This window comes from Schistocerca cancellata, chromosome 3 (genome assembly GCF_023864275.1).
Source record: "Schistocerca cancellata isolate TAMUIC-IGC-003103 chromosome 3, iqSchCanc2.1, whole genome shotgun sequence".
NCBI classification, from domain to species: domain Eukaryota; kingdom Metazoa; phylum Arthropoda; class Insecta; order Orthoptera; family Acrididae; genus Schistocerca; species Schistocerca cancellata.
The window spans coordinates 446,618,804-446,637,497 of record NC_064628.1 but is presented as its reverse complement, the minus strand read 5'-3'; the positions used below and the strand labels follow the sequence as shown (position 1 = coordinate 446,637,497).

The following is an 18,694-nucleotide window of genomic DNA, read 5'->3' as shown; positions in this document are numbered from 1 at the left end:
TGTGCGAGCCAACAAGCATCTCCCAGGGCAGCGTTCTCTTCATGGCCGCCGGCAACCCAAGCATGGGAATGTGTTCACATCGATTTTACGGGCCCGTTTCTCAATGGCTTTTGGCTCATTGTCATTGATGCTTATTCCCGATTCCCATATGTGGTTCGCTGCTCCTCAACCACTTCAGAAGTTGCAATCCAGGCACTAGCAAAAATCTTTTCTGTGGAAGGTCTGCCAGTCACCCTGGTCTCGGACAATGGACCGCAGTTTATTTTGCAGACCTTCCAGGATTTTTGTAGGTGTTTCGGTATTCGGCACGTTTGCTCTCCCCCCTTCCATCCACAATCGAATGGGGAAGCCGTTTGCTCTCCCCCCTTCCATCCACAATCGAATGGGGAAGCCGAGCGCATGGTGCGCATTTAAGACGCAGATGAAAAAGTATGTGCACGAATTTCCTGCGGAGGAAGCATTGACGTTTTTCTTGATGGCATACCGGACCACACCAATGGGAGAACGCAGCCCTGCTGAGCTTCTCCATGGGCGTCAACGTAGGACTCTGCTGCACCTCCTTCGGCCTGGTCCTTCACAAAACGGAGTACCTGGCTTTCCACTGGGTATGTCGGTCTGGGCCCTTGGGTTTGGTCACAATCCATGTTGGATACTGGCGGTGGTCCTGTGCCGAAATGGCCGCCGGCTCTATACCTTGGAGGCAGGGGACCGGGTGGTACGTCGTCACCAAAATCAGCTACGTCCACGTTCGGGCACCCACCCTCCGACCTCTCGGACACTGGCCTCCCCATTGCCGGCACCTGTGCTGGTTTCACAGGGGACATTACCTCCTCTCCCCGCTGTGACTCTGCCGCACTGCGATGGTTCTCAGCCTTGGCAGCCTCCAGTAGCTCCAGCACCGGCATCGCCATCATTCGAGATGCCCCAGCGAGAGCCGGCCCCCCTAGCAGGCCCGTTTTCTCAGGAGGCTGGTTCCCCTGTGGTCGTCCCTTCCCCTTCGTCCCCGCCACTGGGTCTTGCCCCTCCCGAGGTGGAACAGGATCCGGAGTTCGACAGCTTGTCGCCCGTTCTGTCCCGGGCACCGGTTGTGGGATGACGGGGGCCTCTTCATGTGGGTCACTTCCAGCCGTATTCAAAGGTTCCAGCTCGAGGGTTGGCAGATCCCCTCAACTCCGGCCATCCAATGGATGTGGAGGTCATCGCTCCTGCCCGATGCTCCACCTTCCAATGCAGTGGATCACAGTGGCTTCACCCCCCGAAGGAGGAGGAGTGCAGTAGCCACCAGAAAGATCGCAGGAGATGCACATTGGCACGGCGCGTCACGGACGGTAGTTGCCGCAAGTAGAGTCCCGTCCACCAGAGGGCACGCGAGAATTCGGACGCGACCTCTGCCAGCATAACAACAACAACAACTCCAGCAGCACTGGCTGGGCCCAGTGAGTTAACATCGGGCATGCCTAGGACACAGTTCTGGTCTACACTAAGTGAAGTGCGACGTAAACGTGAACAGTGTTACTACAAATACTGTGTCATATTATTACAGCATTATGTTTCCTTTAACTTGTATTATTCCATGTTTAGAGCAAGCTGCCATTAATCTTACCAAACAGAAAGTCTATGCAAGTCACCTTTATCCTCCTATGGTCACTCAAAGAAAAACACACTACTGCACAATATAACACCATAAGCAAAGAGACACAGACTGCTGCCCATTCTGCCCATCACATCATTTACACATACAGGGAAGAAGAGCAGTCCCATCATACTTTCCTGGGGTCCTTCTGATGATACCTGTGTGTCTGATGAACACTCACCATCCAGTGCAAAATAATGCATTCAGCTACTCAAAAATTCTTTGAACCACTCACATATCTGATAACCTATTCCGTATGCTTGGATGTATGTTAGCAGTCTGCAGTGTGGCAGTGTTTGAGATGTCTTCCAGTAATCTAGGACTATGGAATTTGCTTGTTGACCTTTGATCACACCTACAAAAAGTTACCTTAAGGAACTAATGGCACAACTACCAATTAATACACAAATCTATTCAGTAAAAGTGGCCTAAAGCCAAGTATCAATCACGACATAGTTCTCAGTTTCCAGATCCTGTCTAGAGCAGAAAAATTTGTAAGAGGCGTGGTCAAGCCTTTTTTTTAAAAGCAAGACATGAATAGTGAGCACTGTAAGTGAAGAAATAGGTTATGGTATAGACTATTGAAGAGTTTTGGTATGAATCTTCTGCCAGGCACTTAATTGTGAATAGCAGAATAATCACGTAGATGTAGGTGTAGACGTAGATGTAGATTTAGAGTTCAAATTTGCCATGAATTTTGTATTGGATGAGTATTTGCAGTCACCTTCAATAAACACTCTTGAATTGAATTCATACTGGACTAATGAAATGCCATTTATTAGTCCTTTTGATCAATTAGATAAATAAAATTACAGGTTGAAAACATTTTATTGTATTGTGACTAAATGGCTGTCTTATGCATAAATGGGCTGCATATTTCAGAAGCCTGGCAAGGCATCTGAGAACATAGGCACCACCTAGAATGATAACAATATTGTATAATCAGTTAAAGTATAGAGTATAGAAAACAGTCTTGTTGTTGTTGTTGTTGTGGTCTTCAGTCCTGAGACTGGTTTGATGCAGCTCTCCATGCTACTCTATCCTGTGCAAGCTTCTTCATCTCCCAGTACCTACTGCAACCTACATCCTTCTGAATCTGCTTAGTGTATTCATCTCTTGGTCTCCCCCTACGATTTTTACCCTCCACGATGCCCTCCAATACTAAATTGGTGATCCCTTGATGCCTCAGAACATGTCCTACCAACCGATCCCTTCTTCTGGTCAAGTTGTGCCACAAACTTCTCTTCTCCCCAATCCTATTCAATACTTCCTCATTAGTTATGTGATCTACCCATCTAATCTTCAGCGTTCTTCTGTAGCACACATTTCGAAAGCTTCTATTCTCTTCTTGTCCAAACTATTTACCGTCCATGTTTCACTTCCATACATGGCTACACTCCATACAAATACTTTCAGAAATGACTTCCTGACACTTAAATCTATACTCGATGTTAACAAATTTCTCTTCTTCAGAAACGCTTTCCTTGCCATTGCCAGTCTACATTTTATATCCTCTCTACTTCGACCATCATCAGTTATTTTGCTCCCCAAATAGCAAAACTCCTTTACTACTTTAAGTGTCTCATTTACTAATCTAATTCCCTCAGCATCACCCGACATAATTCGACTACATTCCATTATCCTCGTTTTGCTTTTGTTGATGTTCATCTTATATCCTCCTTTCAAGACACTGTCCATTCCGTTCAACTGCTCTTCCAGGTCCTTTGCTGTCTCTGACAGAATTACAATGTCATCGGCAAACCTCAAAGTTTTTATTTCTTCTCCATGGATTTTAATACCTACTCCGAATTTTTCTTTTGTTTCATTTACTGCTTGCTCAATATACAGATTGAATAACATTGGGGAGAGGCTACAACCCTGTCTTACTCCCTTCCCAACCACTGCTTCCCTTTCATGTCCCTCGACTCTTATAACTGCCATCTGGTTTCTGTACAAATTGTAAATAGCCTTTCGCTCCCTGTATTTTACCCCTGCCACCTTTAGAATTTGAAAGAGAGTATTCCAGTCAACATTGTCAAAAGCTTTCTCTAAGTCTACAAATGCTGGAAACGTAGGTTTACCTTTCCTTAATCTTTCTTCTAGGATAAGTCGTAAGATCAGTATTGCCTCACGTGTTCCAGTATTTCTACGGAATCCAAACTGATCTTCCCCGAGGTCGGCTTCTACTAGAATTCCATTCGTCTGTAAAGAATTCGTGTTAGTATTTTGCAGCTGTGGCTTATTAAACTGATTGTTCGGTAATTTTCACATCTGTCAACACCTGCTTTCTTTGGGATTGGAATTATTATATTCTTCTTGAAGTCTGAGTGTATTTCGCCTGTTTCATACATCTTGCTCACCAGATGGTAGAGTTTTGTCAGGACGGGCTCTCCCAAGGCCGTCAGTAGTTCCACTGGAATGTTGTCTACTCCGGGGGCCTTGTTTTGACTCAGGTCTTTCAGTGCTCTGTCAAACTCTTCACGCAGTACCGTATCTCCCATTTCATCTTCATCTACATCCTCTTCCATTTCCATAATATTGTCCTCAATTACATCGCCCTTGTATAGACCCTCTATATACTCCTTCCACCTTTATGCTTTCCCTTCCTTGCATAGAACTGGGTTTCCATCTGAGCTCTTGATGTTCATACAAGTGGTTCTCTTATCTCCAAAGGTCTCTTTAATTTTCCTGTAGGCAGTATCTATCTTACCCCTACTGAGATAAGCCTCTACATCCTTACATTTGTCCTCTAACCATCCCTGCTTAGCCAATTTGCACTTCCTGTTGATCTCATTTTTGAGACGTTTGTATTCCTTTTTGCCTGCTTCATTTACTGCATTTTTATATTTTCTCCTTTCATCAATTAAATTCAATATTTCTTCTGTTACCCAAGGATTTCTAAGAGCCCTGGTCTTTTTACCTACTTGATCCTCTGCTGCCTTCACTACTTCATCCCTCAAAGCTACCCATTCTTCTTCTACTGTATTTCTTTCCCCCATTCCTGTCAATTGTTCCCTTATGCTCTCCCTAAAACTCTGTACAACCTCTGGTTCTTTCAGTTTATCCAGGTCCCATCTCCTTAAATACCCACCTTTTTGCAGTTTCTTCAGTTTTAATCTACAGGTCATAACCAATAGATTGTGGTCAGAGTCCACATCTGCCCCTGGAAATGTCTTACAATTTAAAACCTGGTTCCTAAATCTCTGTCTTACCATTATATAATCTATCTGATACCTTTTAGTATCTCCAGGGTTCTTCCATGTGTACAACCTTCTATCATGATTCTTAAACCAAGCGTTAGCTATAATTAAGTTGTGCTCTGTGCAAAATTCTACCAGGCGGCTTCCTCTTTCATTTCTTAGCCCCAATCCATATTCATCTACTACATCTCCTTCTTTCCCTTTTCCTACACTCAAATTCCAGTCACCCATGACTATTAAATTTTCGTCTCCCTTCACTATCTGAATAATTTCTTTTATGTCATCATACATTTCTTCAATTTCTTCGTCATCTGCAGAGCTAGTTGGCATATAAACTTGTACTACTGTAGTAGGCGTGGGCTTTGTGTCTATCTTGGCCACAATAATGCATTCACTTTGGTGTTTGTAGTAGCTTACCCGCATTCCTATTCTCCTATTCATTATTAAACCTACTCCTACATTACCCCTATTTGACTTTGTGTTTATAACCCTGTAGTCACCTGACCAGAAGTCTTGTTCCTCCTGCCACCGAACTTCACTAATTCCCACTATATCTAACTTTAACCTATCCATTTCCCTTTTTAAATTTTCTAACCTACCTGCCCAATTAAGGGATCTGACATTCCACGCTCCGATCTGTAGGATGCCAGTTTTCTTTCTCCTGATAACAACATCCTCTTGAGTAGTCCCCACCCGGAGATCCGAATGGGGGACTATTTTACCTCCGGAATGTTTTACCCAAGAGGACGCCATCATCATTTAATCATACAGTAAAGCTGCATGCCCTCGGGAGAAATTACGGCCGTAGTTTCCCCTTGCTTTCAGCCGTTCGCAGTACCGGCACAGCAATGCCGTTTTGGTTATTGTTACAAGGCCAGATCAGTCAATCATCCAGACTGTTGCCCTTGCAACTACTGAAAAGGCTGCTGCCCCTCTTCAGGAACCACACGTTTGTCTGGCCTCTCAACAGATACCCCTCCGTTGTGGTTGTACCTATGGTACGGCCATCTGTATCGCTGAGGCACGCAAGCCTCCCCACCAACGGCAAGGTCCATGGTTCATGGGGGGGGGAAAACAGTCTTAAAATAATAAATACATGGAGCAACACAAAGAATCAACACTCAAGCTTTAGACTTACTTATCTATCCCAAGTTAAGAACAGATACCATCGGTGACCATGCAGCTCTCTTGGAATGAAATGATAATTAAATCAAGACCCTAAGCTGTTGACAGGCATTGATATACATCAACAGGGATGTTGAAAATGTGTGCCCTGAACGGGACTCGAACCTGGTTGGGGCACACTTTTTCAGCTGTCTCCATTGATGTATATCAACACCTGTCAACAGCTTACGGTCTTGATTTAATTACCATTTCTCAAGATTTGGCTCGCATTACTACATGACAGGAGAGGTCGATAAAATTGTCAGGACATTTGACATATGATATACAGGGTTATTACAAATGATTGAAGCGATTTCACAGCTCTACAATAACTTTATTATTTGAGATATTTTCACAATACTTTGCAAACACATACAAAAACTCAAAAAGTTTTTTTAGGCATTCACAAATGTTCGATATGTGCCCCTTTAGTGATTCGGCAGACATCAAGCCGATAATCAAGTTCCTCCCACACTCGGCGCAGCATGTCCCCATCAATGAGTTCGAAAGCATCGTTGATGCGGGCTCGCAGTTCTGACACGTTTCTTGGTAGAGGAGGTTTAAACACTGAATCTTCCACATAACCCCATTGAAAGAAATCGCATGGGGTTAAGTCGGGAGAGCGTGGAGGCCATGACATGAATTGCTGATCGTGATCTCCACCACGACCAATCCATCGGTTTTCCAATCTCCTGTTTAAGAAATGTCGAACATCATGATGGAAGAGCGGTGGAGCACCATCCTGTTGAAAGATGAAGTCGGCGCTGTCGGTCTCCAGTTGTGGCATGAGCCAATTTTCCAGCATGTCCAGATGCACGTGTCCTGTAACGTTTTATTCGCAGAAGAAAAAGGGGCCGTAAACTTTAAACTGTGAGATTGCACAAAACACGTTAACTTTTGGTGAATTGCGAATTTGCTGCACGAATGCGTGAGGATTCTCTACCGCCCAGATTTGCACATTGTGTCTGTTCACTTCACCATTAAAAAAAAATGTTGCTTCATCACTGAAAACAAGTTTCACACTGAACGCATCCTCTTCCATGAGCTGTTGCAACCACGCCGAAAATTCAAAGTGTTTGACTTTGTCATCAAGTGTCAGGGCTTGTAGCAATTGTAAACGGTAAGGCTTCTGCTTTACCCTTTTCCGTAAGATTTTCCAAACCATCGGCTGTGGTACGTTTAGCTCCCTGCTTGCTTTATTCGTCGACTTCCGCGGGCTACGCGTGAAACTTGCCCGCACGCATTCAACCGTTTCTTCGCTCACTGCAGGCCGACCCGTTGATTTCCCCTTACAGAGGCATCCAGAAGCTTTAAACTGTGCATACCATCGCCGAATGGAGTTAGCAGTTGGTGGATCTTTGTTGAACTTCGTCCTGAAGTGTCGTTGCACTGTTATGACTGACTGATGTGAGTGCATTTCAAGCACGACATACGCTTTCTCGGCTCCTGTCACCATTTTGTCTCACTGCGCTCTCGAGTGCTCTGGCAGCAGAAACCTGAAGTGTGGCTTCAGCCGAACAAAACTTTATGAGTTTTTCTACGTATCTGTAGTGTGTCGTGACCATATGTCAATGAATGGAGCTACAGTGAATTTATGAAATCGCTTCAATCATTTGTAATAGCCCTGTAAGTGTTTCATACATTGTGTTTCTGTTGCAGGTAAGCTTGCTGGCAACCTCAATGGGGAACCAAGGACTGGCATCAGCAGCATCATCAAGGCATACTAGCTTAGAGCATTGTCATGCCTTGCATCATGCTGCCTCTCATTGGTTACTGTGCTGGATACAACAGTGACAGCATAATGCTGTTTGAAGAATATGACATACACCTTCCTATATAAATCTTAAATGATTTACAGTATAAAAGGAGCTGAGTGCTTCATGTCTTTAACTGTAATTTTTTCATTGTTATCCATTCTCAAGATCCTTTTACCATTTCCCAAAGTAGCCTGCTGGCACATAAAGCATTATTCATTGCACAGGAGGGACTTCATATTTCACTAGGAATGCACAATTCCAACAAAAACAGACTGTATGTTTATACTGTATCTTTATACTGTCCCTAATCTTAATGCAAAAATTTGAACAATTATTTTAAGGCATAGCTGCAGATTCTTGTCTATTCCTTTAAACAGAGTTCATTCAACTTCACACAGGCATGTGCCTGCCCCACGAGAATTTTCAATTTAAATTTTGCACAATCATTTAGATACATTTTTAGGTTAAGACACAGCTGTAGATTCTTGTTTATTCCTTTAACCAGAGATTATCTACTTTGCTGGCTAAAACCCAGTCCCACACACTGTTCCTAAAATTCTGTCTAAACTATGGAATCTCCCTCTCCTAAATGGCCTAACCATAAAAATACCCTTCGATGTGCATTCCACCCCTCCTTTCACAATGACCTTCATATTTTAAAATTCCACCAGTCCCGATCCCTCACAAACCTGAAACCGCAAAAAACACATCTCCATGGTACAGGCTTCCCAGAACCACCTCTACTCCCTCCACAAGATACTGGTACTGTGCAATACTTACCACATACATACCATCTCTGAAATTGATACCCTTGCACTCCAACACTGGAGTAGCTTTCCAGACACCACTTCCATAAACTATCCAACATGTTGACGTCTTACTTCCTTCTTGGGGTGCCACTATGCGTCAACATTCATTCTATTCACAATGAACCCCTTTCTAACCCTTCATAGCACCCAGACCCTGCCTAGCTGACCTCTTAAATTTACCACATCCTCCAAAACTCCCTCCCAATGCTCCAAAAAACCCAGGACCCAAGCAAACCCAAAAACTCTTATTATCCTATCCACCAAAAACTCCAGTCCCACAGAAGTTTTAGTTCTATCCAAAGTCCTCACCCCCACCATTAGCCTCACACCAAAGTTTAACCACATTAGACTGGACAAAGGGCTACTTTCATTTTCCTGATTACTCCAGTGGATGCACTTCTTGCCACTAATCCCTCCAACCAAAGCCAACCTAATCCCAAAATTGAACTGTGCCTCTTCCAGTTCATACCACCATCCAATTATGACCCTATCCCCGTGCCGCTCTCCCAAATAACCATCCCCTAGTCAGCTCCGTAGAATTCCTTACCTCCAACTTGGCCTCACCATCCTTCCCCAGAGCTCTTCCTAAGAACATTAACCTTTCAGCAGAAGAAAGGACAGCCATACACAACTTGGAACACATCCTGACCTAATCATCCCACCTGCAGACAGAAGTTCCATCACTGATGTAATGAGTTGCAGGTACTACCTGACAGAAGACCTCTATCAACTGTCTGACCGCTCCATCTACAAGCTCTACCAGAGTGATCCCGTCCCAGAGGTCCACCATAACCTCTATTCCACACTGAAATGCAAAGGCCCTTCCCAGAACCTCTTCCCCAAGTTCATTGCCCTCAAAACTCCAACAAGACCCCACACAAGCTCCGCAGAATCGGCAAACCCAACAATTCTGTACGTCCCAATGTAGCTGGCTATTCTGCTTCCACTAAAAGAATTTCTGCTCTTGTTGACCAACATCTCCAACCAACTGCACAAAACTAGCCTCTAACATCAAACATACTAACCACTTCCTTCACTGACTCTCCACCGTACTCACTCCTTTACCTCTTGGATCCCTCTTTATCACTGTTGATGCCACCTCCCTATACACCAACATCCTTCTTGCCCACGGCCCTACCGCTATTAAACACTATCTCTACCAATGTCCTTCAGATATCTAACGCACCACCTCACTCCTTTTACACCTTAACAACTATACTCTGACTCACAATCATTTTTCCTTTGAAGGAAAGGTATGCAAACAAATCTGCAGCACAGCCATGGGCCTACCTATGCCAACCTGTGTGTTAGTCAGTTGGTTGGTTTTGGAATAACCATGCTGGGAGGCAGCCCAACAGCTAACACAAAGAGTATGAATCAGTCTGAAATTTGGGTAATGAGAGATAATTACTACTTGCAGTACTGTAAATAAAGCATGGATTCTTGCTGAAACTAAATAGGTGCCATGATCCATCTCCCTAATAGCATAATAAAAATGCAATGCAACATACAAATACTGATGTCACAAAAATGAATAATGTATATAGGATAATTTTTCTTACTCTGTCCATGGAGATTTTTTAGAAAGTCTGATTTTGCAGCAGACTTGGTGCTTCACAAAAAGTCAGTTGTTCGATTATTATACATATACAGGGTGTTACAAAAAGGTACGGCCAAACTTTCAGGAAACATTCCTCACACACAAAGAAAGAAAATATGTTATGTGGACATGTGTCCAGAAATGCTTACTTTCCATGTTAGAGCTCATTTTATTACTTCACTTCAAATAACATTAATCATGGAATGGAAACACACAGCAACAGAACGTACCAGCATGACTTCAAACACTTTGTTACAGGAAATGTTCAAAATGTCCTCCATTAGCGAGGATACATGCATCCATCCTCCGTCGCATGGAATCCCTGATGCACTGATGCAGCCCTGGAGAATGGCGTATTGTATCACAGCCGTCCACAATACGAGCACAAAGAGTCTCTACATTTGGTACCGGGGTTGCGTAGACAAGAGCTTTCAAATGCCCCCATAAATGAAAGTCAAGAGGGTTGAGGTCAGGAGAGCATGGAGGCTATGGAATTGGTCTGCCTCTACCAATCCATCGGTCACCGAATCTGTTGTTGAGAAGCGTACGAATACTTTGCATGAAATGTGCAGGAGCTCCACCATGAATGAACCACATGTTGTGTCATACTTGTAAAGACACATGTTCTAGCAGCACAGGTAGAGTATCCCGTATGAAATCATTATAACGTGCTCTATTGAGCGTAGGTGGATGAAACTAAAATGAGCTCTAACATGGAAATTAAGCATTTCCGGACACATGTCCACATAACATCTTTTCTTTATTTGTGTGTGAGGAATGTTTCCTGAAAGTTTGGTCGTACCTTTTTGTAACACACTGTATATTTAATAGAAGTCACTATTTGGTTTTACCGATATCATTAATTTACCTCTAATTTTCTGTGGTTACCAATCATGCAGTCCATCCACTAAATCTTGATGATTAGCACATATATAGTTTAAGATGTCTTGCAGCATGGAAGAAATTACTGCCTCTTCTTATGATTGCAAGCAAAAGTCATGCTTATCAATAAATCTTGGAATATTTTGGCATAATAATCAAGAATATTCTTGCGGCTATGATGATTTTTAATATACATATTTTCTTGCATTTTTATGCACACATAGCATTTACTACACACATTGGTGATGCACGAGTAAAATTTACACATCAATTTTATGTGAGATCTTAAACATAAGTACTCAGAAGCAAGACTGAAACAAAAGTTCTTAAAAAAAATTGAATATTCTCCGGATATTCCCCTTCTGTTACAACGATAACTTTAAAAGCCTATCTTTGTCGTCTTCTGTGGCAATGTACAAATTTATTGCTACTAATGAGGAAAAGAAAACATTCATATAAATTAATAACAAGAAAATAAAATAAAAATGTACGATATTGGCAGCTAGTTGTTTAGGTATTACGCAGTTGCCCCCTACTCCACATTGACATTGTATTGAGGTGTAGAGTGGTAGGCAGGATCATATGTTTAATCAGCTGTTATCTATTACCAATTTTTTTTCGGGGGGGGGGGGGGGGGGGAAGGGGGGGGGTGGAGAGCCCTTCAGACTTACATCATGTTTTAAGTGGAGATGTCAGCTTTACCTTATTAAATGTACACATACTAATCCAAATAATTAAAAGGAAGCCAAGTTATAAAAAGGGGTACAAATATCAAATACTGTGCATATTCAACAATGCTTAGTTTAGTCAAGTCTTTTTCATTATTGTGCGCACATGAATGGCAAGTAGTTTGTCAGCCTGGTACTGAGATTTTAACGGTTGCATCCGCGCTGAATACTCTTAATTTGTGCACGTCCATTTCATGTGGAGTGAAACAGCAAAGTCATCGTGTGTTGCAACATGGATTCCTCCACAAATATTTGTTCATTTCTTGGAAACAGTGTGCATGCTTGTGGTAATTTTGATGCTGTTTACAGTCCGGGACCCATTGTTTACCTGTTGTGACACGCTTATTCAGCAGAGAGGAAATCCATTGATCAGCACCTGCCAATTAAGTTCCTTATGAAACACTTCTCCATTTATTCAGAGTTGAGTGTAGTTTAGTAAATAATTTTGTAGGTTTTCACAGATGTACTAAGCATCAACACACTTCACTTTTGAAAAAAAAAAAATCACTTTTACACAGGTTCCTTGCCTAATTGCCATCCAACTCTATTAATCACTTATTCTGTATAAAGTGTCTGCTTTTGTTTGCTGTTGCTCTTTAAACAAGTTGTTATTTACATAGTTACAATTTTAATACATTCATATGTTACATATTGTTGCTGACACTTCATTCACACTTATTTCACATTGAGTTTCAGTTTTGGGAACAGTTAAAATGCTACATTAGCTTTAATTATTTTCACAAACAGTCGTATCAGTTTAGTTTGTAAATAACAGATTACTTTACATTCATATTACAGAATAAGTATGTGTAACCTCAGTTACATCGATCATCCTTATATATGCATATATATCCACATGTTTGTGTATCATAAATCTTTACGTAAGAAACATTATACAGAATTCCTTTCACTTTATTTATAGGAGCTTGTTGTTTATTTATGGCACAGGTGAGAAAGTATCAGCTTCTACTTCAAATACACTATGCACTGCTTGCCTAACTATGCTTAGCATCACCTCTAGGAATGAAGGGAAGAATCTATTTGACTACAACCCATTGGATTACTAAGGAAAGGACATATAACTCCTATATCATGGTACAAGAAGACTCTCAATCAGCATTGTTCATGGTAGATTCTCATTACATTCCTACTACATGAAATAGACATTGTTCACTCCAGACAATGTGTCACTTAAGTATTCATGACATGTGTTTAATTGCTATAAATGTTGTTGTCATTCGACATGTAGAAGTTGCATGAGTTATTTCTTCGTTTTGACGTGACGAACAATTTTCAGAAATTTCTGGTAAACACACACACACACACACACACACACACACACACAACAGTCCAACAGGGGGAGCCATGTGAACTGGGGTGGGACTTTCTGAAGCAGTGACTGTACCCTGTATGTAGGTTGGCCCCTTACTTGTTCGGTAGCATCCAACCTATATCATTACAACGTCACTTACCGGACTGCTACTGCATATACTTTGAATCATTCATTCATATCACTTTTTCTTACAAGTAACTTTTATTCACTTGAGGTGAGGCTCATTAAACTTGTAAGGTACCATGCCACTCTCTAAGCTTTTCATTTCTTCCTTCATGCTGTGTTGATGCACTGGTCACTGAAAAGGAAAAACGTAAAACTAACTTAAAACTAAATGTGTAATAGCTCAGTGGCCACTGATTCAGTCATTCTTTTATGCCAGTATGCAGCCATTTTATTCGCCTGTTCTGCCCAGTACATCACCAGCTTCAGTTACCTTTACCCTGTAAAGAGAAGCATCTACAAAATTCTATAAAGCATGAGATATTTATGCTCCTCATCTCTGTATCCTGCTTTCATCTTAGCCGTCATTGTTCATATCCTTAAACATATCTTACATGTCCTGTAGTTCACTTTCTGTAAACACCTGTACATATCTGTATATAATAGGGTAACATCATTACTTTATGTAGATATTACTCTTAGACCCGTGTACATTTCCTTAATTCAACATTGCATATATATATATATTAGATGTAGTCCACCTTAAGTTTATAGTTATAATATAGTTATTCCTTCTTTCTTCCTGTATGTATATAATCCTTACAAATATGTTTGTGGGCGAGTTGCATTTAATTGCGTTAGTGGGTTGCCATTTATGATGTCAGCTGTCTAATAATTAAAACTCCTGCAGCCATATTTACATGCGCATGTGCACAAGTTGTTGCTTTCACCTCATCTGCTGATACTGCTCACTGTTGCGATTACACCACAGTGTGTGTTGCAACTTCTGCTCTACTTCGCCACTCCTCACATCAAGAGAAGCGCTATATTATTAATATCTCTCTCATTTTCACTTTATACATCAAAATACAAGTAAAATCTCTTATATCTAAATATGTTTCCTTAATACTACTATTCAAAAGAAACCAGAAATTAGATTACTATTATGTACACTATGTACAATACAGTCATTTTCGGTAAAAATACTTGTGTCAAAAATGTTTATTCCACAAATGCCTTTAAGTCCTGGGGGAGGGGGTGTGGGGGGGGGGGGGGGGGGGGAGAGATAGAGTCCTTTGTCTCAACCAGTCAACCAGTTCTCTTGTAAATCAATCTGTAAGTTCCAGGATATAGGATTTTGGAAATTATATACGGTCCTGTATAAAGTAATTGCAACTTCTTGTTTAACTTTCCTATTTTTTCTTACTTAGTATGGGTTCATAACAGAACTCACTGGCCTTCACTAGACTGTGTAAAATGCTTGTTTCTGATCATAGATTTTCTTCCTATATTCAACCCTGTTTTCTACTGTGTTTGCTGCTTGTTTAATTTTCTCCTGTAATGTCAATTTGATTGCTAATATTTTTGGTAGGGGTGACTCCCATTCGTCCTCCATTTGTCTGGTGTAAATCATTAATTCATTTGGTGAAACCATTGGAAGAATTAGTAAGATTGTTAATGATCTGCATGAAAGGTGTGACATATTTTACCCATTTTGTGTGTGCGTGCAGTGTGTATGTTTTTATGATCTGATTAAATTCCTTGGATACTCTTTCTTCGGGCGATGCCTTGGTGTGGTATCTTGATACTAAGATGTGTTTTATACCCTGTGATATCATATCTGTCCTATAAAATATGTGGCATTATCAGTAAGTATCACTTATGCCTTTCCTATCCTCCTCAAATAATCTTCGATCCTTTTCCTGATGGAGGTCACTGTTGCACTACATACAGCGTACATCTTCATATTCTTTGTAAAAACATCATATAGTGCTACTACATATCTTACTCCACCCTTGCCTCTTGGATAGGGGCCAGGCACATCCAGAGACTCTAAATCTAGAGGTTTCTTAGTTAAAATCACGTGAAGCTCAATATGTTTAGAAAAGTTAAAATATTTTGCCTTTTGACACATTATACATTTTCGTAGTACCTGAAGTACCCTGCCAAATTTGGAAAGTAGCAATGTTTACCTATCTTCTCGGTACATTTACTTACCCTATAGTATCCCCATGCTTCATGGGTGCACACGGTGAGTTCTTCAATGTACCTCCCATTGTTCTGAGTCAGGATGTTTGTGATGGAATAACACACCTTTATATTCCCTGTACCAAATTTTTACCTGTTCATTGCCTTCCTGTGATAGTTTTTGTTTGACCTTGCTCCATCTTAGGTCCTGATGTTGCATTGTTTTCATTTGTTTACAAAACTTACTGAAATCGGATTGCAGTATTTTACTTTGCAGAAGAAAAGTTCTTATCTCAGAGCCCTGTTTCAAAAATTCAGTAAATTCATCTAGACTTTGAGGTAATCTTGATAGAGCATTGGCAATGATGTTCTGACTGCCCTTGATATAAACAATTTCAAAGTTAAACTCTTGCAGATATAGACACCACCTTGCCAATCTCCTGTTCAGTAATCTGCATGTTAACAAAAATGAAAGGGATTGGTGATTACAAAATAATTTTGTACTCTTACTCCATAAAAAGTACTCAAATTTTCTGAATGCCCGGACTACTGCCACAGTTTCTAATTCTGGTATAGAATATGATCTTTCTGCCTCAGTTAATGTGCAGCTAGCAAAATTAATTACCTTTGGCAATATCTTACCATCTTCCTCTCTCATCTGGAACAGACAAGCCCCCAGACCCTTCGAGGAGGCATCTGTGCACAGACAGAAGTTCTTATCCATATCGGGGTGACTAAGTATATTTGCATTCACTAATGCCACTTTAATATTATTGAAATCCTCTTGGCACTTGTCATCCCACAGTCATGATTAGATTTTGCCTAATAAATTAAGCAGGACGTCATTGTACATCAGTTGTTTGGGTATTAATTTATGGAAGAATAACGTTAATCCTAAATAAGCTTTAAGTTGTTTCTTGTTCCTAGGTGAAGGACAATTGCATATGGCATTGTGTTTCTTAGGATCAGGGAGGATACCTTGTTCAGAGATAATGCGATCAAGAAATTTTACTTTCTCCTTGCCAAAATCAGACTTTTTTAAATTGGTTGTCACCCTGTATTCTGAAAAACGTTGTAAAACTTTCTCAATAAGCTGAACGTTTTCTGTAAAAGTGGGAGTGGTGATTAACAAGTCATCAACATAAACTGTAACCTTGCTAAATAGCTCTGGTACTAATACTTTATCTAGCACTGCGATGAATACACCTGCACTTATATTCAGGCCAAATGGCAGGATGCAGAATTCAAAGCTTCTACCACCACACGCAAAAGCTGTGTACTTTCTACTTTCTGGATGGAGTTTGATTTGCCTGTAGGAGGTCATTAGGTCCAATATGGTAAAATACCGGGTATTATGGAACTTCAACAGTTGTTCATCCAAGTTGTCAGACATGATTTGAACTGGTACTAGGTTCTTATTAATACCTCAAGCACCCAGAAACAATCTTACTCATCTGTCTGGCTTACTTAAAGGCAATATGGTACTATAGTAAGGTCAAAAGGAAGGCTGAATGATCCCCCATTTAATCATTCAATTGATTTCTTCTTGTACTACCTCTCTTTTCATCCAAGGAATGGGATATGATGATACACAAAAAGATTCATGTGGGAAACATGCATTTTGTACATATAATCCTTGATAACTCTTGAGTTGCTTTCCAAATACATGTGTATACTTAAATAGCAGATCTGTAAGTTCCTGTTGCTCCTGTTCATTTAAGGTGCTGAACTCACCTTTTGCTCTACCATTTCATAGTTTACATCTGATTCTGATATTTTTATTATAGTGAGTGTTTACAAATAATACAGTAGGAAATACAAATTGAACATCAGACTCCTCCTTCTGCTTAACTTTCTTGTCTGACATTTTTATTAAATCAACAAAAAATACCTATTCATTTACAATGAAGTAGCATTTACTACTTCCTATGTCAGATTGCGTATTTTAAGTTCTAAACATCTCCATCCCAGTCAAACAATTTACTATTCATTTGTCAATGATAAGGATATTACATCTCACAGTAAAGTGTCCTATTTTCAGTGATCTAAGTGCTTGTAACTTCACTACTTTTGATTTGTTTCCAGTGGTTGTCTGTACTCTACAATTCTGTATTGGGAATGTGGGAATTTTACCTCTTTTTCTTTAACTCTTGGAGAAATTCAGTTGACATTAAGTTAGTCATTGCACCTGTGTCTAGAACTAAGTGTAGTTCCATGTCAAATATTGTTGTCTTTATAACTGTTTGTACTTGCTCTTCATACAAGTTTTCCTGAAATTCCTCCTCATGTTGGTATAAATCATCTTTCATGTCACCTTGTTCACTGTATCTCAAAAAACATATGTTTATAAGTGTATCGCCCCCACTCCCTACCTGGTCAGCAGTATGGGGCCTCACTGTGATTGGTTCGAGTTTTCTGCTGGTGCAGGAGCATTGACCTTGGCAACCAGAGTAGTTTCGGTGAGCTGTACGGTGTGTGTTGTGTTACACCAATTCATGTCATTGTCTGCACGTGACCCATCTTCACGTGAATTCGTGTTGGTAGTTGTGAAATTATAGTTCTTGCTAATATGTTGTCCAAAGACTGGCTGCGGCACAGCATGGGGCATTTGATTGTTGCTGACCATTTGCCACTGCATCAGCTGGCTATTAGGAGGGTTGTTTTTTAAGTAAGGGCCGTTTTTATTTTTTAAAAAAGATACAAATACTTTTGTAAAAAATCTTTTATTTTCTGATTCTACACACTTTTACCTATTTTTCTACATAGTTGCCTTGTTTATTTAAGCACTTGTAATACTGTCAAATTAAGTTTTTAATTCCCTCTTCAAAGAATTCGGCTCCCTGCTCCGACACCCAAGAGTTCACGGCCGCTTTCACTTCATCGTCGTCATTGAAGCGCTGCTTGCCGAGATGGTGTTTCTGGTACCGGAAAAGGTGAAAATCGCTAGGAGCAAGGTCGGGGCTGTATGGTGCATGGTCCAAAACTTCTCAGCCAAAAGAATCAATCAAATCCCGAGTCTTTTGAGAGGTGTGAGGCCTAGTGTTATCATGCAGGAGCAAAACTCCTTTTGTCAGCATGCCACGCCTTTTGTTGTGAATTGTTCTGTGGAGCTTCTTTAGAGTTGCACAGTAGGCATCTGAGTTGATTGTCGTTCCCTAGGGCATAAAGTCCACTAGCAAAACACCGCACTGGTCCCAGAACACAGTTGCCATAATCTTGCACTTTGACAGCGTCTGTTTGGCTTTGACCTTGACGTGTGAGGTTGTGTGTCGCCATTCCATCGATTGTCGCTTGCTTTCAGGAGTGATATGGGATACCCATGTTTCATCTCCAGTGACAATTTGACTCAACATGTCATCCCCCTTCTTCCTCGTAACGAATCAAAAAGTCCAATGAAGTGGCAAATCTCTTCCCTTTGTGGTCCTCTGTGAGGAGTCTGGGTACCCACCGAGAACACA

General features: G+C 41.0%; 1 protein-coding gene across 1 annotated transcript in view; it reads left to right on the top strand.

Moving 5' to 3' along the window:
• LOC126175204 (aminopeptidase N-like) overlaps positions 1-7,825 on the top strand; it is a 223,922-nt gene extending 216,097 nt beyond the window's left edge. The window contains exon 17 of the mRNA XM_049921813.1: positions 7,657-7,825. Within this exon, the coding sequence (XP_049777770.1) occupies positions 7,657-7,791 (135 nt within the window). The 3' untranslated portion in view covers positions 7,792-7,825. The remainder of the gene's footprint in view (positions 1-7,656) is intronic.
• The last annotated feature ends 10,869 nt before the right edge of the window (positions 7,826-18,694 follow it).